Source organism: Cucurbita pepo, chromosome LG17, assembly GCF_002806865.2.
Source record: "Cucurbita pepo subsp. pepo cultivar mu-cu-16 chromosome LG17, ASM280686v2, whole genome shotgun sequence".
Lineage (NCBI taxonomy): Eukaryota > Viridiplantae > Streptophyta > Magnoliopsida > Cucurbitales > Cucurbitaceae > Cucurbita > Cucurbita pepo.
Window position 1 is genome coordinate 4,677,718 of NC_036654.1, and position 23,494 is coordinate 4,701,211.

Sequence of the window (23,494 nt, forward strand, 5' to 3'; positions counted from 1 at the left end):
AGGAAAGCCCAAAAAAGACAATATCTGCTAGCGGTAGATATGGGTCGTTACATATGAACATTGCCAATTTGAACACGAACATATAGACAATTTTTTTTTGTTTATTTGCAAGGATAAACGAGAACAAACATGCAGCCCATATCTCAAGGCCCTTTTACCCAATGGGCCCATTAGCTTAGACCCCAAATGGGCCTGTAGTCCAGCCTTTTAGTCTCGTATAAAGGCCCAAGTTTTATATTCAAAATTTTAGGCCGATTAGTGGTGTATTTCATAAATGAAAAATAATTGAAATAAAATTAAGGATAATATGATAATAATTCACTCGCGATTAAAAAAGAAATTAATAGGATAATTGAAATTTAATTAAATAGGACAGGATGATAATTTAACTCTTCAAAATATTTATTTTTATTATTTTTATATCAATATTAAATTTTCAAATGATGTATACCTTTCAGAACTTTTTGATTTGCACGTGTGGGGTCCGATGTGCCCGAGATGCCAGCGTGGAAATGGGACCCACCTTCTCCGGCGATCATTACCGTCGATTACGATCTGATAATCATTACGGTCAAAACTGAAACTTTATTGTAGAATCGGTTGCACTGAGAAATTCCGGGAGGGGGGCGAATGGCATTATCGTAAATTTATGACGTAACTGCTAAGCTTCGATCTGCTCTCGCTTCCTTCTCATATTAACACGAAAGACTTCGTTGGTTCAATTCTGAAACCCCTCTCTCTCTCCGCATTTCTCTTCTTCAAGCTGCGATCACCTGGATCGCTTGGGTGCAACGATCGAGATCTCATTTCCTAAGCTCTCATTTGCTCACTATGGTGAGTTGAAGACTTTCTTCCATTTCTCTGAACACATCTGCATTCAATTATAGCTTAGATCTGGTTGAATTCTGCTACGATTCTGTCACAGTTCCTCACTTTTGTTGATATTGGCATTGCCTTCTGAGTTCTTCGATTATTCTCTTTGATAATTTGAGTGCGCGAGTTTGATTGGCTCTGCCTTTTGTTTGTTTGGGACATAGATATGGAATTGTTCTCTCCTTCTCTTTCTCTTAGATTTTATGAGAGAAGAAGGACCCTGGGATCTGGCATTCTAATGCTTGGTCCATGGAATTTGGCTTCTATTTCGCGGCTACTACTTAAACTTATTTTGTTATTATCTACGACTTCGAATCGTTATTGCTGCTACGAATTACTTATTTGTTTTTTTGGTTGTTTGTGTATTCGCAGCCTCTCAGACTTGAAATCAAGGTATTCCGATTCTTCTGCGTGTTAAATGGATAGAATGTGTATAATTTTGATTATTTTTATTTCTTGTTATGTGTTATAAAATACGTTTTCTTATTATTTGGTTCAGAGGAAACTCGCTCAAAGATCGGAAAGGGTAAAATCTGTGGATTTGCATCCAACAGAACCATGGTAAGTTGGATAGGTGCTTATTAATACCGTATCTTGGCAATGCTACATCCTAGTCCATTATAAGCCGGTTAAAATTATGATAGATGTAAATGGTTTCCGTTATGTTAGAATATTGTAGTTCATGATCATTCGTTTCCCATCTGGTTTGGATCTTTGAGATTTCTTAGTTGATCATTTACCGAACTGTGATTATATTTATTTCTACTGCAAAAGAGATGAAGAAAACTTGAAGGTTCTGACACACACCTTACTGCAGGATTCTGGCCAGTTTGTATTCAGGAACTGTATGCATCTGGAACTATCAGTCTCAGGTATGGATATGTTATCATTGATGAATACATGGATGCTTTTTAAACTTTTATTTTTACGGATGTACTTCAAAATTGTTTTCAAAACGAGACCTGATTTTTCTAATTACTAACTCAACAATATTTATCAATGAATTGTTGTATATCCCGAAGTTTGTTACACTATTTTCTTGATGATTCCATAATCTAGCCCAAAAGCTTCTCAGAGTAAGTATGACATGGTTTCATGAGTAAGATAATTGTCACCGTAAGTGGAACTTGTAAAACCTATGGTTTGCAGTTGGGTTCTTTCTGTTTTTTCAAGGCTTCACATTTTTATTTGGAGAAGAAACTAAAACTTTATTTTTGATCAGAAAAGCATATGGTAGTTATTGATCATCATTTGGTAGAAGAGAAGAGAGTTCATTACATATATGTATTTATTCATTTATATTCATGAGTATTGTGGCTAGCTTGTGTGCACCTCAACTATTCTCACTGAACAACCGCTTGACCTCAATAAATAATTATGTATTATAAGTAACGTTCACATATAACTTAGGTGGCCTTCCAAATTTTTATCATTTTCCTTTTTTCTCGATGACTTCTATGATTTATTTCTTTTTTCTTCCTTCATTTCTTATAAGAACTTTTATGGGTTATAAGAATGATTTTTCACTTGGAGTTCTAGTTCGGACTTTGGTAGGTGCATGAAATGCGAATTTGTGAAAATACCTCCCCTTCCATCTCTGAATTCTCTAAATTCTTTGTCTAATTTTGTTAACTCTGAAATTATTTAAAAATTAAATGAATCCTCTGGAAACTTCTGCAGATTATGGTCAAGTCTTTTGAGGTTACGGAGTTACCAGGTAAGCAGTAAAGTCAATATGGAGAGATAGAGAAGTAAAGGTGAGTGGATGGAAGAATATGCTATGAAGTGTTTGTTGTGTGTTGACTGTGTTGGCAGTTAGGTCAGCCAAGTTTATCGTGCGGAAGCAATGGGTTGTTGCTGGAGCTGATGACATGTTCCTTCGTGTCTACAATTATAATACAATGGATAAAGTAAAAGTCTTTGAGGCTCATACAGATTACATTAGGTGTGTTGCGGTCCATCCTACGCTTCCATATGTTCTGTCATCATCTGATGATATGCTCATAAAGCTTTGGGATTGGGAGAAGGGTTGGGTGTGCACTCAAATTTTTGAGGGACATTCTCACTATGTGATGCAAGTAACATTTAATCCCAAGGATACTAACACCTTTGCAAGTGCTTCTCTTGACCGCACTATTAAGGTAATATTGAGAATTTTCTCATAGTGTAACTTCTTATCTGTTCCTAATCTGGATGGTGATGCTGAATGAAATTTGGTAAAATTTTTGTGGCAGATTTGGAATCTTGGCTCTCCCGATCCTAATTTTACATTGGATGCCCATCAGAAGGGAGTAAATTGTGTTGATTACTTTACTGGTGGTGACAAACCCTACCTAATTACTGGTTCTGATGATCACACTGCTAAGGTCTCCATTATTCTAATTCTTAACCTAACATTCACTGGTTCCAAATAGAAGATGCTTCATTAAATCATATGAAAACAGGTGTGGGACTATCAAACCAAAAGTTGCGTTCAAACACTTGAAGGTCATACACACAATGTGTCCGCTGTTTGTTTCCATCCAGAGCTTCCTATTATTATCACAGGTTCTGAGGATGGTACTGTTCGTATATGGCATGCAACAACATATAGGTAAATATTTTTCTCTAGTTTCATGATATCTAGATCTATATGTTCTGCTTTTGGAATTTCATTAATATACTTGTCTAACATGATTTTAAATTTTGCTACCTTGGTGAAGAACGAATATAATTTGGTAGGGAGAAATATTGGTGTGGTGTGCACGTTAAGTTTCATAATTTGAAATATTTTTTATTCTTTTTGTTAATACATTTATGATATTTGAACTTATTCAAAACTGTATGCCGAATAATAATTGAAATTTGTTTACTAGTGTCATTAATAAAAAATGAGGTTCCTTAACTATTGGTCATAACTATCTTGTCACTCATCTCAACCACGGTAGTGGTGCATAAAGGTCATGTAAATAATAAAGAACTTAGAGGGAATGAGTTCAAGCCATGATGACCATACTTAGGATTTAATATCTTACAAGTTACCTTTTCAACCAAATGTAGTAGGGTTAGGTATTTATCCCGTGAAAATAGAAGAGGTGTGTGCGAGCTATCTATAAATGGTTGCAACTATGTGTTCAGAGATATTTTAGACTGTATGCTGGATAATAGTTGAAATTTGTTTAATAGTGCCATGAGAATTTTGGGTTTGGGTTCTTCAAAATGGGGTCCCCTACCTTTTATATTCGAAAATATGTGGATGGAGCATCATTCCTTTCTCCCATTGAACCACAAATGGTGGAGTGTTAACCCTCTTAGAGGCTGGCCTATGTGTTTATTCAGAAATTGAAGGCTTTTAAAAAACTCTAAAGAGGAGATTTTTGGCGACAAAAATGCACAAATTGATGGGTAAAGGATGGAGATAATGAACTCAAGTTACATCCACCAAATTATGAGTGTGAGAAAGAAAAGAAACTCAATTTATGAGTTGCTGTCTAGGGATGGTCAAAGCTTACTTACTGAATCTGAGACTGGAAGAGAGTTTATCAATTTCTATGGAAGTCTCTACACCAAAGACTCTGGACCTCGCTGTTTGCCAGCTATTTTGCAGTGGTATACTATCCACTCATCAACAAGCCATTGAGAAGCAGAAGAATTTCACAGAAAAGCAAGTTAGGCCATTAGGGATCTTGGGACAAACTTAAGACTGGTAACATTATTGGAACATCATTAAAGGAGGCATTATGAGGGTGTTCCAAGATTTTCTTAAGACTGTTATCATTAACACGAGCTTAAACAGAACCTACTTTTGTTTTATCCCAAAGAAGGTGGACGCATAGAAGGTTGAGGACGATCAACCCATTAGCCTCATCTTGTGCCAACAAAAGATCATTACTCGGGTGCTATCTGAGAGGCTTAAAAAAGTTCTTCCCACCACTATTGCCAAGTATCAATCTGCCTTTGTTGAAGGTCGATAGATTTTGGATGCATCATTGTTTGTGAACAAAGTTATTGAGGATTATGCATTCAAGAAGAAAAGACATCGAGAAGGCCTTTGACAAAGTTGATTGGGACTATCTTGATTTAATTCTTGTGGCAAAGAGCTTTGGTGCAACCTGGAGAAAATGGAAAAATGGGTGTATTTCTTTGCCCAATCATTTGATCATTATTAATGGTCGTCTGGAGGGAGGATTCTTGCCATCTGTGGCCTCCGACAAGGTGATGTCTTCTCCCCCTTTCTTTTTGTCATTATTACGGATTGTTTCAGTAGAATGATGATTGAGACGAGAGCAAATAGTTGCTTTAAAGATGATTGGAAGAGACCCCCTTCAAATTCACCATCTCTTTTTTGCCTATAACACCATAATTGTCTCTTCCATGGAAGGCTGGGATCTTAAAAATGTCTTTGGTCATGTTAATTCATTGGAAAAGGCCCCTTGGTTGAACATCAACCATCACAAGTTTGAGATTCTGGGGATAAATACCTGTTTTGTGGAAGTTGACTTGATTGCTGAAAAGCTTGGTTGTAGATATGGGCAGTGGCCAATCATATATCTTCGTCTCTCCCTCTTTATGGAAACCTCTAAATCAATGTCCTTTTGGATTCCTATTGTCGAGAAGAGTGAGAGTAAACCTCACTCTTGGAGCCATTCTCATAAATCCAAAGGGGTGCCTCACGTTACTTCAAGCCACTCTTTTTAATCTCCCCACTATTTTTTTGTCCCTTTTCAATGCCCCATCTAAAATTTTTCCGAGTATTGATGGTCTGTTTTGGAATTTTCTTGGNCCCCCCCCCCACACACACCTTGTTAAATGGGAAAAAGTAATCAGACCCATCACTCAAGGAGACATAGCCATACAAGGTGTTGAAAATAAGGATCAAGCTCTAATTGCAAAGTGGATTAGGAGATACTACCTTCCGGAGGATGCTTTGTTGAGACAGGTGATTGATACAAAATATGGGAAAGCCTCTATGAATTCTTTGCCTAATGGTCGTTTCCCTAGATATGTTGAAGGGCCTTGGAGATCTATTTTGTTGCATATGAATCTCATTCATGATATAGTTATTCTAAAAGTGGGAATTGGGGCTAAGACATATTTTTGGCTTGATTGCTGGCTGCAGAAGGAAGCTCTTACTGAGCATTTCCCTCGCCTTTACTCTCGCCTTTGCTCTCTGTCGCTAAACAAAGCCATCTCTGTACAAGAATCTTGATTGGAACTTCATAGTGGTTGAAATCTTCATTTGAGAAGAAACCTAAATGATGAAAAATTAGAGGAATGGATTAGACTCATGGATGGTTTAAATCATGTTCACCTTACTGCCTCAATGAGATCAACAACCTCCTTTACATCCTCGTTGGGCATCCATTTTCAGATGATAAAAGACTTATTTAGATGCACATCATTCGGGCTTTCTTATGGATCACCTGGAATGAAAGGAACAGTTGTTTCTTCATGGAAAAGGGAAGTTCTTTTGAGAGTTACTTTGAACAAATCATCTTTTTTGCAATATCTTGGTATAAATGCTCTTCTTTATATAATTCTTACCATCTCTCTACACTCTTGATCAATTGGAGATCCCTTTTGTAACTCCTTTGGTTTGAACTCTAACCTTTTTTTGTAATTCCATACATCAATGAAATTTGTTTCTCATTAAAAAAAAAAAAAATTTAGATTCCTTAATTCTTGGTCATAATTGTTTTGTCACTCGTTTCAACTATCATGACTAGGACCAAGTTGTCAAATATGGGCCATGTAAATAATAACGAGTTTGTAGGGAACGAGTTCAAGTTCCCACGATGACAACTTACTTAGAATTTAATATCTTACAAGTTATCTTGACAACCAAATGTAGTGTGCACTGGCTAGCCTGAACACGGATATTAAATAATAATAATAATAATAATAATAAAATACTATCTGATCCATCTCAATTTGAATTATATGTCTTTGTGTTCCCTCATGCGAGAACATTTTTTAATCCATGTTTTTGAATCTCAGGCTTGAAAACACCTTGAATTATGGCCTTGAGCGAGTTTGGGCTATTGGATATATTAAGGGCTCCCGACGGTAAGTTAGTTGTTAGAGTTCTTAATTTTCTTTCTTATATAAGCGTTGTTTTTTCCTTTTATGTTTCTCTCATCCCGAGGGATGGCTGTTATTGAAAATTCTCAATCTCATTTAATCTTCCAATTCCTCTTTTTACTTGATAAATTTCTAATTCTTAACCTCCCCATCTCCTCAATTCAAATACTAGTCTAGTATCTTGTGAAACCCACATGAAAATTTTAAATGTTACTTTACTCTGAAACAAAACAAGTTCCAGATTGATTTGGTTAAATGTTGATAGATAAGAATGTCTGATGTGAATTAACTCAGAGCTTAAATTGATAGTAATTCCTCTTATTTTATTTATATGTTATTAAGTTGCTTATTTTGATTATTCAACTAAATTTAAACTCTATAATGAATGTAAACAGTCAAACATATATTTTTCAGTATTTAAACTAAGAAACTTCTTGGAAGAACTCATAGATTAAATATGAGAAAAGTATTCTAATAATGCATATTTTGATAATAAACTAATCGATATCATAATTCAATAAAAAATGTTCAAATAATTTATTTAACCATTCCAGAAGGTTATACAAAATTCTTGGCTTTGAAAATTTATTTTACTAACAGAAACAGTAAATCAATGAATATGAATAAAGCGTGACGTTAATAAATAATATGTAAATAATTGAGTACATATTTGAAGTTTTTAATTAGGGGGTGGATAAAATGATTAAAACTTTGACTGTCCACGAGTCTCTTTACTAATTTATTAATGAGGGACTGTATAGAGAATTAAGCTTATAAAATCATTTTTAAAAATCTGCTTGAGATATTTTGTTTGTTTGTTGTTAGAAATGATGTATCCTTTCTCCGACAGGGTTGTGATTGGTTACGATGAAGGAACGATTATGGTAAAACTTGGCCGGGAGGTACCTGTAGCTAGTATGGATAATACTGGGAAAATTATTTGGGCTAAGCACAATGAAATTCAAACAGTCAACATTAAAAGTGTGGGAGCAGACTATGAGGTTTGAACTTAATAGCACATTTCTTTATATGTCCTGCATTATGACAATTGCTCGTTTATTTACTTTTTGTTCTTTCCTTCTTTCTAGGTTACAGATGGAGAGAGGTTACCTTTGGCTGTCAAGGAATTGGGAACCTGTGATCTTTATCCTCAAGTAATTGTGCTTATATGATTTTCTAATTATATGATTTCTCTTCTTCTAACATTTGTCATAAGGTCACAATTTACACTTCATTGTTAAAGCGAGGCAACATTTGAAAGCATATCAAATCATGTTTACCTTCTGAAACTCATGGTATCTATTACTAAAAATATTTTTGGTGTTTGCTCTATACTTGACGACATCGTAATGATTGATACAAACCAGTATTCTGACGGCATTCTTGTTATCAGGAGTTATTCTTGTTATCCGTTGCACTGGTCATCTTTTTACAGTGCAATTGTAGATACTTTAGCTGAAAATTTCATGTTAAGTTCAGTTAATATGAAATCGTATGTAGTAGAATGAGTTTTACCTTTTGTTGATTATTGTTCTCCGTTTTCATGCTCTGTTTGTTTGCTCTCACAATTTCTTTCAGAACTTGAGGCACAATCCCAATGGACGATTTGTTGTTGTATGTGGAGATGGCGAATACATTATCTATACAGCTTTGGCATGGAGGAATAGATCATTTGGTTCGGCATTGGAAATTGTTTGGTCATCTGAAGGAGAATATGCTGCTCGAGAGAGTACTTCAAAGATAAAGATTTTCACAAAAAATTTCCAGGTTTGTATTTATTTTAATTGAGGAATCTTGGAATCATATGTTATGTTTTTTGGAACGCATTTTATGCATTATTTGACGTCAGTGACAAAAATGCATTGTGCTTGTTCAAGTGGTTGGTTGAGAGGAAACCACATAAAAAGTATTCTAGTTAAAATTTTGAGATAAAACCAACTTATCTGAAACAGATTTTTGATAAACTAATGGACACTTTTATTATTATTATTATTATTTTAATGATTATTTAATTGTATNTTTTTTTTTTTTTTTTTTTTTTTTTTTTTTTTTTTTTTTTTTAAGGGGGAAAAACCCACAAACTCAATAAACTTCACTCAAGTTTTTGAAACCCACCTTTATATATGGCCTACAAAATTTTACAAACATAAACGTTCAACCAAATATAGGTTATACAAACTGAGGTCTCTAGAGCATATTTCTTTGTACAATCCAAACATAGATGATGTAAACTTAAACTTTTCAACCATAGACTTCATTATAGGCTTAATAAAACCATGAGCCAAACATAGTCTAGGTTCTTACTTTTAAATTTCTTAAGTTCAAGTATCAGATATTGTACATAGCATGTCTCATAAAAAAAGAAAAAAAAAATCTCATAGAAATATTGTAAATAATATGCCATTTCAAGAGGTTGAGTGTCTCAAGTTGATGAAAATACATTCCGTTCTTTCAGGAAAAGAAGAGCATCCGGCCTACATTTTCTGCAGAGCATATTTATGGAGGAACTCTTTTGGCAATGTGCTCAAACGATTTTATTTGCTTTTATGACTGGGCTGAGTGCCGGTTAATTCGACGGATTGATGTAAATGTGAAAGTGAGTGCAGATATTCCTCAAGAAGCTCTATAGGCTGCTAGCCTCCACAGACACGTGGACTATGTGTAACTTTTCCCTGACATTTTGCTGACGTTTTGCGTTTTCTATCATTGTATTAAATATCAGAATCTCTATTGGGCCGATAGTGGTGACCTAGTGGCAATTTCCAGTGATTCTGCATTTTATATCCTGAAGTACAATGTAAGTTGCCATCCATTTAAGCTGCCTTTGCAGTTTATGTATTTGTAGTTCCATCTAGTGAGATGTTATCTGGAGGATGTTTCTTAAGCCATGTTCGGTACTGCTACTGTTTTTTTTTTATCTTGTGTAGTGCCAAGAAGGATTTTATCTAATAAGTATATTTCATGATGCAGCGCGATGTTGTTTCATCTTATCTTGATAGTGGTAGATCAGTTGATGAACAAGGTATAGAGGATGCGTTCGAGCTTCTCTATGAAACAAATGAACGTGTTAGGACCGGCTTATGGGTTGGGGATTGTTTCATTTATAATAATTCCTCTTGGAGGCTAAATTACTGTGTTGGTGGTGAGGTGATTATGATTCCTATTCTAACCCTTCACCCCCTATTTTTCTTGGACATTTCCATAACGCTTCTTTAAATTCACATCAATATACTTCCCTTCATCGGAGAAAAGAGAAAAATGGATTGTTTTGTCGTTGATGTATGATCTATTTTCAGGTTACTACAATGTTTCATCTGGATCGACCAATGTATTTGCTTGGATATCTTGCCAGTCACAGTCGCGTGTATTTAATTGACAAAGAATTTAAGTAAGCAGATGCTATTTTATGTTCTTGGAGCTGATAGTTGCTACCATATAATCTGATTTAAGGATGTGATGATCTGTTTGTTGCAGCGTTGTAGGATATACATTACTTCTTAGCTTGATTGAATACAAGACACTTGTAATGCGGGGAGATCTGGAAAGAGCCAATGAAATCTTACCTTTAATCCCCAAGGAGCATCATAATAGGTATCTATGAATCCTCAATTCTAAAAAAAGTACTTAAAATTTGTAATACGATATTTTCTGACTGAAATGCTACCTCTTATCTTAAAAATGGTACTTTAGAATTGATATTGTTGCTAGCAGAAATTATGTAATATTTTCTATATCATCTATTCATCATTAGAATATTTGACACTTGTTAATTCAGTTTAGATATTGTTTTAACTCTACTTTGACACTTGAAAATGCCAATTTTTTGTTCTCCCCAATAGTGTATACATGCTTTAACATTCATGTAATTCCTCTCTCTCTCTCTCTCTCTCTCTCTCCTTCATTGACAAGAAGTACAGCTTTGAAAAAGAGATGTCTTATTTTTACCTCGGATTTGCAGTTCTTTTTGTAATCGCTCCTTTTATTATTTGTGGCATTAGGATTGTTTATAGTAAAATCCCTGGCTTCTTTTAAGGATATCTTGTCTTGTTTGTATCTCTTTGTTCAATAGTTAAAGGTTAATCTTTTTAAGAGTGAAAGAAATGTTGATATATTTCTTAGTTTTTGTTGTCTATCAGTGTGGCTCGCTTTTTAGAATCTCGAGGTATGATAGAAGAGGCACTGGAGGTTGCAACAGATCCTGATTATAGATTTGAATTAGCGATACAGCTTGGAAGATTAGATGTTGCAAAGGTATGCTCCAATCATGTTGGTGCTAAATAAATGTAGGGTGCTGTTTTGAATTTGTTTAGAACATTGTTTAGTTTTCTTGCTTTTCTTCTCCTTGTTTCTTTGGGGACGTGGTGCTTTACAGTAGTTCTATTAAGATCCAAATAGAGGTTTCTTGGGTCTTTTGCAGGAAATTGCAACGGCCGTACATAGCGAATCCAAATGGAAGCAGCTTGGAGAATTGGCCATGTCCAGTGGAAAGGTGTTTAATCAAAATGCTTCTGTCCCACGATACTTGCAATATTTATTTAACAATCCTCTGATATCGATCTCTGTTGAATCATGTTATTGCAGCTAGAAATGGCGGAGGAATGTCTAAAATTTGCCATGGACCTGAGTGGTCTGTTACTGCTCTATTCTTCTTTAGGGGACGCTGAAGGAATTTCAAAGCTTGCTTCCCTTGCTAAAGAGCAAGGAAAGAACAATGTTGCTTTCCTCTGTTTATTTACATTGGGTAAATTAGAAGACTGCCTCCAGCTATTGGTGGAAAGGTGAATTTTTTTCTTCATTTATGGATCTATTAAGATTTGGTATCGATGCTTACATCTTGTTTTTGTAGTAACCGGATACCTGAAGCGGCGTTAATGGCACGGTCTTATCTTCCAAGTAAAGTCTCTGAGATAGTTGCTATCTGGAGAAAGGACCTGAATAAGGTAACATTTAATTCTTATGTCCTGTTCATGTTGAATATTCCTTTGAAAAAAGTTGTACCATTGTTGTATATAATAGAGAGCTGAACATCAATTAGCGCATCATCCGATAAAAACTATACACAAGTCGTTTCATTGCTGCGTATATTTAAGTCTATTAAACATAATAACTCATAGTCCAAAAGAATACTGTTCGATCTGCATTTTTTTTATAAGAAGCTAACAGAATACCTCCACCTGGTGCCAGCTTCTTGCCCACTAGCATTTGGTTAATATAATTTCTTCGGCCACCTTGATGTTCTCCATATTTACCTTTTCTAAGGGCCATACATTACATCTGTTCCAAAAGTTTCCCAAGCCAAGCTCCTTTTTTTTCCCAATAGACAGAGACTTCCATCGCAGCATATATTGTGGCATCCTCTCCTTTACCCATGCATTACCAAAGGAAAATTTTCATCTCGTTTATTTAGAATCTTTAAGAGAGAACAAAAGTTCCGAGCAGGTTTAGTGATCATTGGTATGAGAGGTACTTGCAAAGCCATCGAATTCTAAAATCGCGTGATTTGAGGGTTGCCTCCCATCATCCAAACCTTGAAACAAAACAACAAAAAGAGAAGAAACGTACATTTCATTCAGAAAGACATGCGGCTATTTATTGCCTCCCATTATTTCTATGTTTCATTACAATTACCTTTATATTGATATTTTATGTATGCATCAATTAATAGGCTTCCTGCTTATAAAATTTTACCTCTTTTATGTAAGGACTTTATAATGTAATTTACAGTAAGAAAAGAGTAGTATGAACTGAAGGGTTTGGGATTTCATGCTTTAGTAAAATTGAATGCACGCACATCTCTTTGCAGTTGTATTATGATGATGACATGCACAAATATGGCACCGAGGGCATTTTTTTTTTCATGTCATTAGATAAAAATTTAGTGTTTTGTTATTTTTTTCATGTCACTTGTAATGCTTATTTTATTACATTTTAATTAAAGATGCAATTGACCTACCAATTTTGTGTTTTTTTTTTTTTCATTTAATTTTGAAAATATTATAGGTCAGTCCAAAAGCAGCTGATTCACTAGCTGATCCTGAAGAGTATCCTAATCTGTTTGATGATTGGCAACTAGCTGTTTCTGTTGAATCTAAATTTTCAGAGACCAGGTACCTTTATCCATCATTTTTATATGCACATGTTTTGATAAAATGAAATATTGTTGAAAGAAGAATTAGTATGAACGATGAGCGGCAGAGGTCTTTGTAAGAAAAATTGATGCACCTTATCTTTCCAAAAGTCCCCTTATAATTCTACCGTTCCCAATGATTGATCCATTGTAGATCCAACCTCTCTCTTTTGTATCATTAGCCACTCTAATGTTGATCCATCGTAGTTATTGTTCTTGTATGGTTAGTCAATTATATTATATGGAATATTGCTAAATTACATGATTGAGAAACTAGTTTCAACTTGGTAGTGGATACTTCATACCAGAACGTACATTTATCTCCTTCCTTGAATTTCGCTAGGGGTGTCTATCCTCCTGCGGTGGAGTATGCTAATCAGGCTGACAGGTCACACGCAACACTTGTGGAGGCTTTTAGGAATATGCATGTGGATGAAGAGGAGCTTCTTGAAAACGGAGACTCAAATCTTGAGGTATGTGCTGTATTCAATTTTCTATTCTTCTAGCTACAATTAACTTTTAGTTTGACCGCCATTTCAAAATGTTAAGGGTGAGTGTGACATACCTTCTAATTAAACACTTTTTTAAACAATATTTTTCCTAAAACACTTTATAAAAATGGTTTAATTAAAATCCATGTATTTGGTTACATTTTTAAAAAAAGTAATTTTATTTGCATATGGCAAGGAAACAAATATTTTCATTAATGAAGAAACGAGAACAAATACGCCTACATAATGTATGACCAATAAAGCAGTTAAAAAAAAATTGAGCCAAAAATGATTTTTAAATTAGTTTTATTCCCAAGTCATTTGATTGCACTAAATCCAAAAGTGACTCTATGAGTGCTAAATTATCATACACCGGTTCTTGAGTGATTCCTAGTCAATCACTTTAGAATTACTTTCTAGATAATCAACTTTTTACTGATTTTTTTAAGAACATGATTTTTTACCAATTTGATATTTTAAACCGTGATTATTGTTTGTTCCCAAACACTCTTGATTTAAAAAGATAAAAACTCTTCTGGCCTTCCAAAATCACTTCGGAAGCTACTTGAAACTTACCCCAAGTATTAGTACAGTTGTACATGGTTTTAGGGGGAGAGAGATTCAGTAGGGTGTGGGTAGATAGTTAGATTCTCATTATCTAAGCTGCTCCGGTAGGCGAGAAGGTAGAGCTCTTGTCTTCTGTTAGGTGTGTACTTATTTCTTAGTCGAACGCCAAGTACTTGTCTCTACTACTCGTAGTTGCTCTTTCTTCCTAAATTACTTGCATATGGAAATTAAATCCTGTTGCTATACCATTTTGTCCCATTTTATATATCCACGCGGTGGAACTAGACACTCTTAATGCCTTTTGTAGGATTGAGTTTAGTTTATCTGAGTTTTGGTGGTTTTTTGGCAGAATGGAGATGAAGAGACTGAAGAGCACCAAAACGGAGAAGATAGCCAAGAGGAGCCTGTTGTGGTGGATGCGGATTCTACAGATGGTGCCGTTCTTGTTAACGGTAACGAGGCTGATGAAGAGTGGGGTACGAATAATGAAGGAACCCAGTCAGCCTAAAGGCAATTGGTTGCCCAATTGTGAAAATCCAATTGTAGTCTCTGGTGATCCGTTGATTCTAAAATGCCAGCTTTGCATGCATTTATGCAACCTGCTTTCTGTCTTACTAGATCTATGCACACATCTGTTCCCAACAAGAAACAAAAGCATAACACATTTTCGATTATCATGGATTAGCTTCCAAATTTACTGCAGTAGTTCATAAAGATATTGCCTCCCACTGTCTTGCATCTTACATTTAGATTTTTATTGGAGCATTTTTCTTGACATATGCCCTGAAAAGCCGTTAGATAGGACTGCACATAATTCTTTGCTAACTTCTACCTTTCACATTTCTAATTTGCATTATCTTGTTATAGGAATATTGCTTTCAGAATGTAATCAATAATTCTTTATTTCTCCCATATCCCTTTGAAAGAATCACCATGCTGTTGTTCTTCGTTCTGTAGTTCACTCGATCTTGATGACGATTGTTAAAATGTGGTCATGCTACTCTTGTGACAATTCATTAAATAGAGAGTCTTTCACTATGTTTTATTTCTTTTAATATCGTTTTATAATTGTTCTTACTTGGTTTTCATTTCCTTCTTTTGCAGTGTTAACATCAGATCACTAGGCACTAGGTTTCAGCTGCTTGATTCGACGCTAAGTGAAGAGAAGTTTTTTACTGCAGCAGATGGACTCTTGTGCGGACGTGGATATGCCATGTGGAAATATACTCAACTATATGGTCATTTCGGAAAATAGAATTTAATGAATTTTACATTCTTTATGACTTTCAAGTCAATTTTTGTAACTATAGATAGNTTTTTTTTTTTTTTTTTTTTTTTTTTTTTTTTTTTTTTTTTTTTTTTTTTTTTTTTTTTTTTTTTTTTTGAGAATAGTTAACCTTGTATTACTACTATTTCATTTTTGGACCATGCCTCTTACAGCATAGGTTGTGCATGTAGATCTCATCATTCCATTTTCGCCATAGCCCCCATTTATGTTGTATCTTAATCATCTCGACCCAAGTTTTCTTTAATCAATTGTCATGAAATACAAATAAGCCATATTGTTTACTTGTGCAGTAGGAGTTTCAAATCTCTAATCTTTCGATCTAACATATATGCTTTAAGTTAAATTATATTTTTGTTTTCTGTACTCGATTACTGGACGATTTTGACAGTTTGCATACCTTTTAGTTTAAGAGCTTTTTCTTAGGTTCTTTTAATTTTTGAATATTGTTTTCAATAACACGTTTATTTGGTTGCACAGTGTTTTTCTTATATTAAATTTATTTATATATATTTTAAAATTTATTACCAGATACTATAGTTTTGTTTAAACAATTTTAATCATTTAACCCAATTTCGCATATGGGGCATCAATTCTGCGCTAAATAGTAATCATAATCATAGCCTAAGTGGAGAGACGTGAATTATTTGTACTGTTATTGGGCTTTTGAATGCCCCACATTTAAGCCCAAACTTCCAGCCCACGGCCCAATTTACTTCCGGGTAGCGTCAAAGCACCGCAAAATCCTTTTATGCAAAACCCGCGGCCAACCGACCCGGGCCCCTCCATTTTTCTCTATTTTCGGCAGAATTCCTTTTAAAATTAAAATTATTCTTTTTCTATACGTCTAATTAAGACAATTAATTTATAGTCAAACAAACATTTGCCTATAATACAAGAAAAATTATGTTTACATTTTCATTAATCTATAAATTTCGTCACATGTTTTTTTTGGGCAAAATATAATTTCAATTTCGTGAATTAATAAATTTAAAATTACCCTATAAAATATATATATAAATCAGATTATCCATTAAGCAGGCCTTGTTACGACGTCGTTTTTGTCACTCACCGAAATAACAACGAAGAGAGAGAAACCCGTGTGCCCGTTCAAATCCGGAAAAGAAAATTAAATAAAAAATAAAAACCGTACCATCATTAAATAAAAAATAATAATAATAAAAGCAGCAGAAAAGGGTAACCGAACTAAAAACCCTCTCATATCTCTCTCTCTCTCTCTCTCTCTCTCTTTCCGAACCCTCATTTCTTCCACTTCTGATACAGCTTTGCTTGGATTCTCGGTAATTCCTTCTCCGTTCACATTTTTATGTTACGTTTCGGAAGGCAGGGGGTTTTGATGTGTTAATTTATTCCATTTACTTTTCTACTATTAATGTATTTATATTCTAATTTCACTGCCTTGCCACACTTTTGTTTGTCTTTCTGATCATTGTCCTTTGGATCCTTGAGTTGTTTGTGTGTTCTTGTGTACTGGATACCTCGTTTTTTTTTTTTGTAATCATACTTGGTGGCGATCTTCGTGAATCATAATGTTAGTTCTGAATGGTACAGTTCAAGCCCTTGCACTCTATTTTGGGTTTCTGGGCGCAAATTGGGGTACGATATTCGTTATGAAGGAACAGTGAGTACAAGGAGTTGTAATTCTGCTATAGAGAAAAAGGAAATCAGGAAAAGAAAATGAACCCTCAAATGGGAACCTCAATTTAAAGTTTCCTTTCTTTCAGCTATTTGTTAGCTTCAACTTTTTTCCGACTCTAGTTGAGTCATCTGTTATCGATCTTTGTTGTATATTCATTTTGATTATTTCGGGTGTTAAATAGAAAGATTTGAAGGTTTAAGATTCAACTCTGAGATTATCGCCTTTTAATTAATTTCTGGATTTAGAAACCCTCCTAATCATTTGACTTCTAAGCGTAGTGAATTCTGTGAGGTTCTTTGGTGGCTCGTTAAATCCTGTTGGCTGTATTACTTGGCTGGGACAATCATTTGGAGATTGTTTATTCAGTGATTGGTGGCTAATGCAATACTAGTTCTCTCATCATATCTGTTGTTTGGAATTGTCAATCATGCAAAGCTTTCACTCTCTTTAGCTCTCACATGCACATGCACATTGTTTACCGACATTGACTTTTCACGGATGCATATTCAAAGTTCCATGCCAAGTGCTTTCATTTGCTGTGTTATTTTTGGTTTCTTTTTTACATATGGCTATCGGTTTCTTGTTACAGTTCTTATTTATGCTTTAATGACTGTTATCTCAATTCTGTGTTTGCAATGCATGCCAATATATTAAAATTTAAGTTCTAGGAGTTGGTTAAATACTTCTGGGTGATAACCGATCTCTTACATTCTTTTTCTTTTAAAACAATATCGTCTACTTCATTCTACTTCATTATTTGTCAGTGAGGCAATGCTTTAGGGGGTTACTATATTTTCAGTCTTGATTAAGATGCATCTAGGACTTCTCCTGGTTTGGAGTTATATTCATCACTCAATCATGTCAAGAATGGGGATTGAAATAGGTAAATTTAAAATGATGAATTGTTGGGGCTACTAGATGGTTTTGGGGGTAAAGTTACGCTCTCTCAACTCATTACCATCATTAATGTTTGCGTCAAACAATATTCTTGTGAAGATAAATGTCTGTGATAGCCTCGTGTTGTAGTTCTATATGTTATCATGAGTTAGTTTTATAAAAGGTTATGACGAGTGGGAGGCAACTAGGGATTGTAGCAGTTGGGAAATTGAGAAGAGGGAGAAAGAGAAGACATGGGTGTGTGTGTGTGTGTCGGGGGGTAGAAGGATATGGGATAGCAGATTCTTTTGTGGTTTAATTAACTTTAGTAACTTGAACATAAATTTTGTCACATAAGCAATATGAAAAATGATTGATGCACCGATATAATTAATATGATAAAATACAATAATATGTCATATGAGCACATTTCATTGCCATGTTACTTCTACTAAGGGTTGTTTGTTTCTAGGCACCATACATGACCTTTCATTTAAAGCCCAGGGATTTTGTTAATGGTTTTTGAAATCTAGAAATCCCAATTCAAATCTTAAGGATCAACGTGAAATTTATGCTTATTATTGATTAGTTTAAATTTCTTTTTAGTGTGGTTACTTGATTTTACATGAATAATGTTGATGAATAAGTTCCAAAATAGAAATTCCAAAGTTTTCAAACAAAAGCAAACATCTTCTACTCATGAGAATATCTATGAGCGATGCCATGTAAAGATCGAACACAGAAGTTCTTTAATCTCATATATTTCATATCCAGACCCAGAGATCCTATTTCGTGCATCTCAATTTCACCTAAACATCTGAAACAAATGGCCTAAAGAGATTGCCTACTTATCTTGTCTAAAATAGAGATAAACTATTTGTAATTCTCAGCTTTTAGTTGTAAGTTTTGTTGCCCCTATTCACACTCTTTCACCTTAATCTGTCTGTATTTGTAAGAAAAGTTCTTCCTTTGAACTTGTTGAGTAATAATGTTTGTACAATCTCCAGATATAGATTTTCAGTTTCTGCTTTCTAGTGGAAATCCCAAGGTCTGGTTGATTTGCTCGACTCTTCAATGGGGGATGCTGAAAATGCAACATCTACAAAGAAGAGGGCTGCTGGAAGGGAACTATCACGTGATAACCCTGGGCTTGATGATGAAGATGATGTGTCTGAGCAAGCGACTGGAACATTCAAGCGGGCTAGTGATGAAGTGCTAGCCGGCAGAAGAATTGTCAAAGTGCGTCGTGGTCAGACTGCCTCTACCCCATCTTCTAATCCCTTTGCAGGAATACGCTTGGTACCTCCAACCGATAATAGTGGAAGTGCTTCAGAAGGTAAAAGTACTGCGCAGGCAGTTGGTGATAAAACAGGTTCAGATGAGGCAAATGGAAAGGATGTTTCCCATGAAGAGAAAAAGGATGGAGATCATAATGATGAGCCAGCAGAACATAAAATTGACACATCAGAGGCTGAATCTGGTACAAATGTGCAGAATGTTGATCAGAATAGCACTATTGTAAGTGAATCTGCCATACCTAAGGTAGATGATTACTCAGTTGCTGAAAGTAATAAAATTGAAAATGAAGTGCAAGCCGGAGAAGATAAGACTAAAAATGAGGAACTTATAGGAGGTGATAATGCTGAGAATGATGCATGTGTTAGTGGCGGTAAGAATGAGAACGAGGATCCTGCACGAGGCAATGAGAATGAAAATGAAGAACCCTGTGAAGGAAATGAAATACAAAACAAAGAAACTGGGGATCAAGAAAAGGTAGAAAATGAAGAAAAGAAAGAAAAGGGAAGTGAAGCCGATACTAGTAAGGAGGCTTCTCCGTTGAGCTCATTCCAACAACTGTCAAGTAGCCAGAACGCCTTCACAGGTCTTGCAGGTACCGGATTTTCGACTACTACGTTCTCCTTCGGTAATATACTCAAGGATGGGGCTGGTCTAAGTTCTAGTTTTGGTCTCTCTAATAATGGTAGCTCAGCCTTGTTTAATACTTCTTCCACTGTTTCCAAGAGTGAGAAAAGCGGTTTTCCATCAATGCAAGAGGTTGCAGTTGAAACTGGTGAAGAAAATGAACGTGTGGTTTTCAATGCTGATTCTATATTGTTCGAGTTTCTCGACGGATCGTGGAAGGAACGTGGAAAAGGAGAGCTGAAAGTTAATGTCCCGACAATCGGTACTGGGCGAGCAAGGATTCTGATGAGGGCTAGAGGAAATTACAGGTTAATTTTGAATGCAAGTCTTTACCCTGACATGAAGCTCACAAACATGGACAAGAAGGGTATCACATTTGCCTGCATGAACAGCACTAGCGAAGGGAAGGATGGTCTTTCAACATTTGCTTTGAAGTTCAAGGACGCATCCATAGTCGAAGAGTTTCGTGCAGCAGTCACAGAGCATAAAGGCAAGGCTTCTTCTACAGTTCTGAAAACGCCAGAGAATTCTCCTTAAGGACTCAATACTTGAAAGTTATACTTGGTGGAGAAAAGCAAAGCTGCATATTTCCTGCTCTGGAGTGTCTATCAGAGGTTGTTATCCTACAGCTCAAGCATTTCGTACGCCATCATGTAGCAGAGTCGTAGAATCTTACGCATTTTGTTGTAGTTTAATTTGTCGTCGTAGACTCGTTTTCTGTTCATGTCTGGTGGGTGGAACATATCTTCATACTGAATATGCTCCTAAACCAGGGAATCCTTGACAGAATCTCATAATTGTCCATTAAACTTTGCGATATGAACCAGGTTTTGTTCCAAAAAGATAGAAATGCAGAATGCTACTTTTGTTATTTGGATATTGGATCATTGTGATATCAGAAGTATACTGCCTATTGAAACTAGTGTTTGAAACAACTTGAGGTGCTCTTCACCGCTATGCTGCCTTTCATTTCTTTATGCTGATGGTATCCTGAAACAACCATAAGGGCTTTAGTATCTCCTTTCAGCTGTTCTTGTGATCAAGTGTAATGCGTACAAGTTTTTGTCCAAAATTAAAAGCTTAAACGTCGACTACCAGTCAATTTCTTTGTCAATCAAGAGGGTTTTACATCGAATGGAGAAGGGAACGAGCGCTAGCAAGGATGTTGGGCCTCGAAAAGGGATAGATTGTGATATTAGCAAGGATGTTGGGTCTCGAAGGGTGGGTAGATTGTGATATCTTCATATTGGTTGGAGAGGAGAACGAATCATTCTTTATAAGGGTGTGGAAACCTCTTCTTGGCATGCACATTTTAATAAAACAGAACCCGTAAGGAAAAGCCTAACGAAGACAAGACAATATCTTCTAGTTGTGGATCTGGGCTGTTACAAATGATATCGAAGTAAACACCGGGTGATGAACCCCGAAAGAAACTGTTTTATGCAACATATGTTGTACCATTAAATTTTTTTGTCGTCGTACCAATTGTTAATTGATGTGATTTTAACTGGACATGAAATCATATTGTGTAGAACAAATGAAGTTCTGATCGTGCGATAATCTAAATATCACCAAACACCATTCTCATTACCATAGCATCGAAAAGCAACCTTGATTATTACACATTGACGACGAGGAGTACATGCAGAAACTAGAAAGCATATAGATATATCAAAACATGCTTAGTAGATATGGGACAAGCTTAGAGTCCAATGGTGTTTGGTTTTCACCACCGACACTTATTGTGTTTAAAGCCAATCCCAGCTCCTTCTCAGTTTTAAGCCTTCAAACATGTTCGAGAGCACGAGTTCACACAACTTTCCACTTTCTTCTCAGCTGCCAAATTCATTAAAAACATGGTGAAAAGCGTATAGGAAAGTTAGCTAAATCGCTATTTAAAAATGACATGGAGTTCAAAATGAACAATTTGTGGACAGAGGGACATTACGATAAACATACTAAGAATACAAAATATAACAATAGAAAATTTTCAAATATTAGGAGAGTATTAGAAATTTTCTAACCCGGGTCTCTCTTGGTGCTAAATTTGGTACAGAGAGAAGTGGCACACCCAAGTTTGCAGAAATAATGAGTGTCCAAATGGTTGAGATCTCTAGGGGCAGAGGCAAGGAAGAGGCAATCAGCCAAGCACTTTCCGCCGCATGTGCCAATAGGAACGCCTGGTGTGATAGCACACACAATGAAGCACTTGGCGTAGCACTTCCCAAAGGAAGCTGTGGACCTGCCTGCAACTAAGCTCAGAATGAAGCATATTACAACAACGGACTTCATTTTCCTTGCTTTCTGTGGTTTGAGGCTGTGGGAAAGAGTGTTTCTTAAATAAACACTTCCGTTGTGGAAACTCAAATGATTGAAGCATTGACCATTTAAGAAAATGATCGAGAGAATTACTACGATCGACTCGACTCAAATCCTTTAGCCGTCTATACTTTTAGAAAATGACTATTTTACCCCTGATCGCATATGGTCAAAATCTAACATAGAATCGAAAATTATTTAAAATAAAAATGAAGTAGGAAATGATTTCAAGAAATTAGTAAGATTAAGCATGCTCAATGGATTCTAGGTTTTGGAGCAATATAGCTTAAATATTGTTTTTAATTTATTAATTTTGACATTTTAGACCAAAACTTTGGCTCCAACTTGAAATATAAAAAGTAGATTAAAATGATTAGTGTGATTTTAGTGAATATATCACCAACCCTCTTCACCACCTTGATGCTTGATGCTTGATGCATTCATGATGGTTTCCATTACAGAATGGTCCAATTGGTTGAATTTGAACATAAACCCAAAGAAAAACAATAGTTTATTCAGAAGAAGGTGGTGGAAGTTGTACAGATGGTCAAGATTAAGTTTCTTATAATGTCCACTAACCTGAATGGTTTAGGGTAGACTTCGTTAATTTTAAGGTCAATGAAAAAATAAAAATGTACTGCATAGAAATATTAAATGAGATCTGTGTTGAGCTCTATCGCTTACGTACCTATGATTCTCTTTTTTAGTTAACGTGGGACTTTGACAAAAAGGGGCCGTTATCCGTTTGTGTTTACTTCCGTGCATTCACTTTTTATTAGGTCAACTCCTCTTCGGTAAAGCATACACTTCGTTTGATAAGCTCAAATATGGATCACCACGACCGTGTCATCGAGAGGCACCAATTCTGCTAAATCAAAGCATTTTGATATCACTTGTTAGGAGCACTACTTACTTGAAGCAATCAACTCAAGAAAGAAGGTGTTGAGGATGGTTGGGAGAGGAGTCCCACATTGGCTAATCAAAGGGTTGATCATGAGTATATAAGGAATATATCTTCATTGGTATGAGGCATTTTGAGGGAAACCAAAAGCAAAGCCATGAAAGCTTATGCCCAAAGTGGACAATATCATACCATTGTGGAAGTTCATGATTACTAATATGGTATCAGAGTCATGCCCTTAACTTAGTTATGTCAATAGAATTTTCAAATGTCGAACAAAGAAATTGTGAGCCTCGAAGGTGTACTTTGTTCGAGGGCTCCAGAGAAAGAGTTGAGTCTCGATTAAGGGGAGGTTGTTCGAGGGCTCTATAGGCCTCAAGAGTGGCTCTATGTTGTACTTTATTTGAGAGGA

The 23,494-nt window shown here is 35.5% G+C and overlaps 2 protein-coding genes across 4 annotated transcripts; both read left to right on the forward strand.

Moving 5' to 3' along the window:
- Nucleotides 1-571: 571 nt before the first annotated feature.
- Nucleotides 572-15,431, forward strand: LOC111778647 (coatomer subunit beta'-2). 3 transcript variants are annotated; one of them, XM_023658580.1, is made up of 25 exons: nucleotides 572-834; nucleotides 1,246-1,266; nucleotides 1,373-1,434; nucleotides 1,691-1,745; nucleotides 2,554-2,590; nucleotides 2,689-3,014; nucleotides 3,108-3,239; nucleotides 3,318-3,466; nucleotides 6,850-6,918; nucleotides 7,784-7,934; nucleotides 8,022-8,087; nucleotides 8,512-8,700; nucleotides 9,389-9,529; nucleotides 9,656-9,730; nucleotides 9,904-10,080; nucleotides 10,230-10,321; nucleotides 10,408-10,524; nucleotides 11,070-11,184; nucleotides 11,351-11,422; nucleotides 11,515-11,711; nucleotides 11,780-11,873; nucleotides 12,934-13,040; nucleotides 13,404-13,533; nucleotides 14,468-14,670; nucleotides 15,223-15,431. In XM_023658580.1, the coding sequence occupies exons 1-24, from the start codon at nucleotides 832-834 to the stop codon at nucleotides 14,624-14,626; spliced, it is 2,736 nt and encodes a 911-aa protein (XP_023514348.1). In that variant the 5' UTR covers nucleotides 572-831; the 3' UTR covers nucleotides 14,627-14,670; nucleotides 15,223-15,431. The 3 variants fall into 3 exon arrangements, with proteins under 3 accessions (XP_023514348.1, XP_023514350.1, XP_023514349.1); XM_023658582.1 differs by having other exon boundaries at nucleotides 14,468-14,594; XM_023658581.1 differs by lacking the exon at nucleotides 15,223-15,431 and having other exon boundaries at nucleotides 14,468-14,846.
- Nucleotides 15,432-16,617: 1,186 nt separating this feature from the next.
- LOC111778649 (nuclear pore complex protein NUP50A-like) lies at nucleotides 16,618-20,741 on the forward strand. Its single transcript, XM_023658584.1, has 2 exons — nucleotides 16,618-16,704; nucleotides 18,947-20,741. The coding sequence occupies exon 2, from the start codon at nucleotides 19,014-19,016 to the stop codon at nucleotides 20,397-20,399; it is 1,386 nt and encodes a 461-aa protein (XP_023514352.1). The 5' UTR covers nucleotides 16,618-16,704; nucleotides 18,947-19,013; the 3' UTR covers nucleotides 20,400-20,741.
- The last annotated feature ends 2,753 nt before the right edge of the window (nucleotides 20,742-23,494 follow it).

Bases quoted from the DNA above. Each gene is read 5' to 3' on its own strand.
- LOC111778649 (XM_023658584.1), top strand. From the start codon at position 19,014: ATGGGGGATGCTGAAAATGCAACATCTACAAAGAAGAGGGCTGCTGGA.
- LOC111778647 (XM_023658580.1), top strand. The intron at 10,322-10,407 runs GTAAGCAGATGC...TGTTTGTTGCAG, and splicing joins TTAATTGACAAAGAATTTAA to CGTTGTAGGATATACATTAC. The intron at 10,525-11,069 runs GTATCTATGAAT...GTTGTCTATCAG, and splicing joins CCCAAGGAGCATCATAATAG to TGTGGCTCGCTTTTTAGAAT.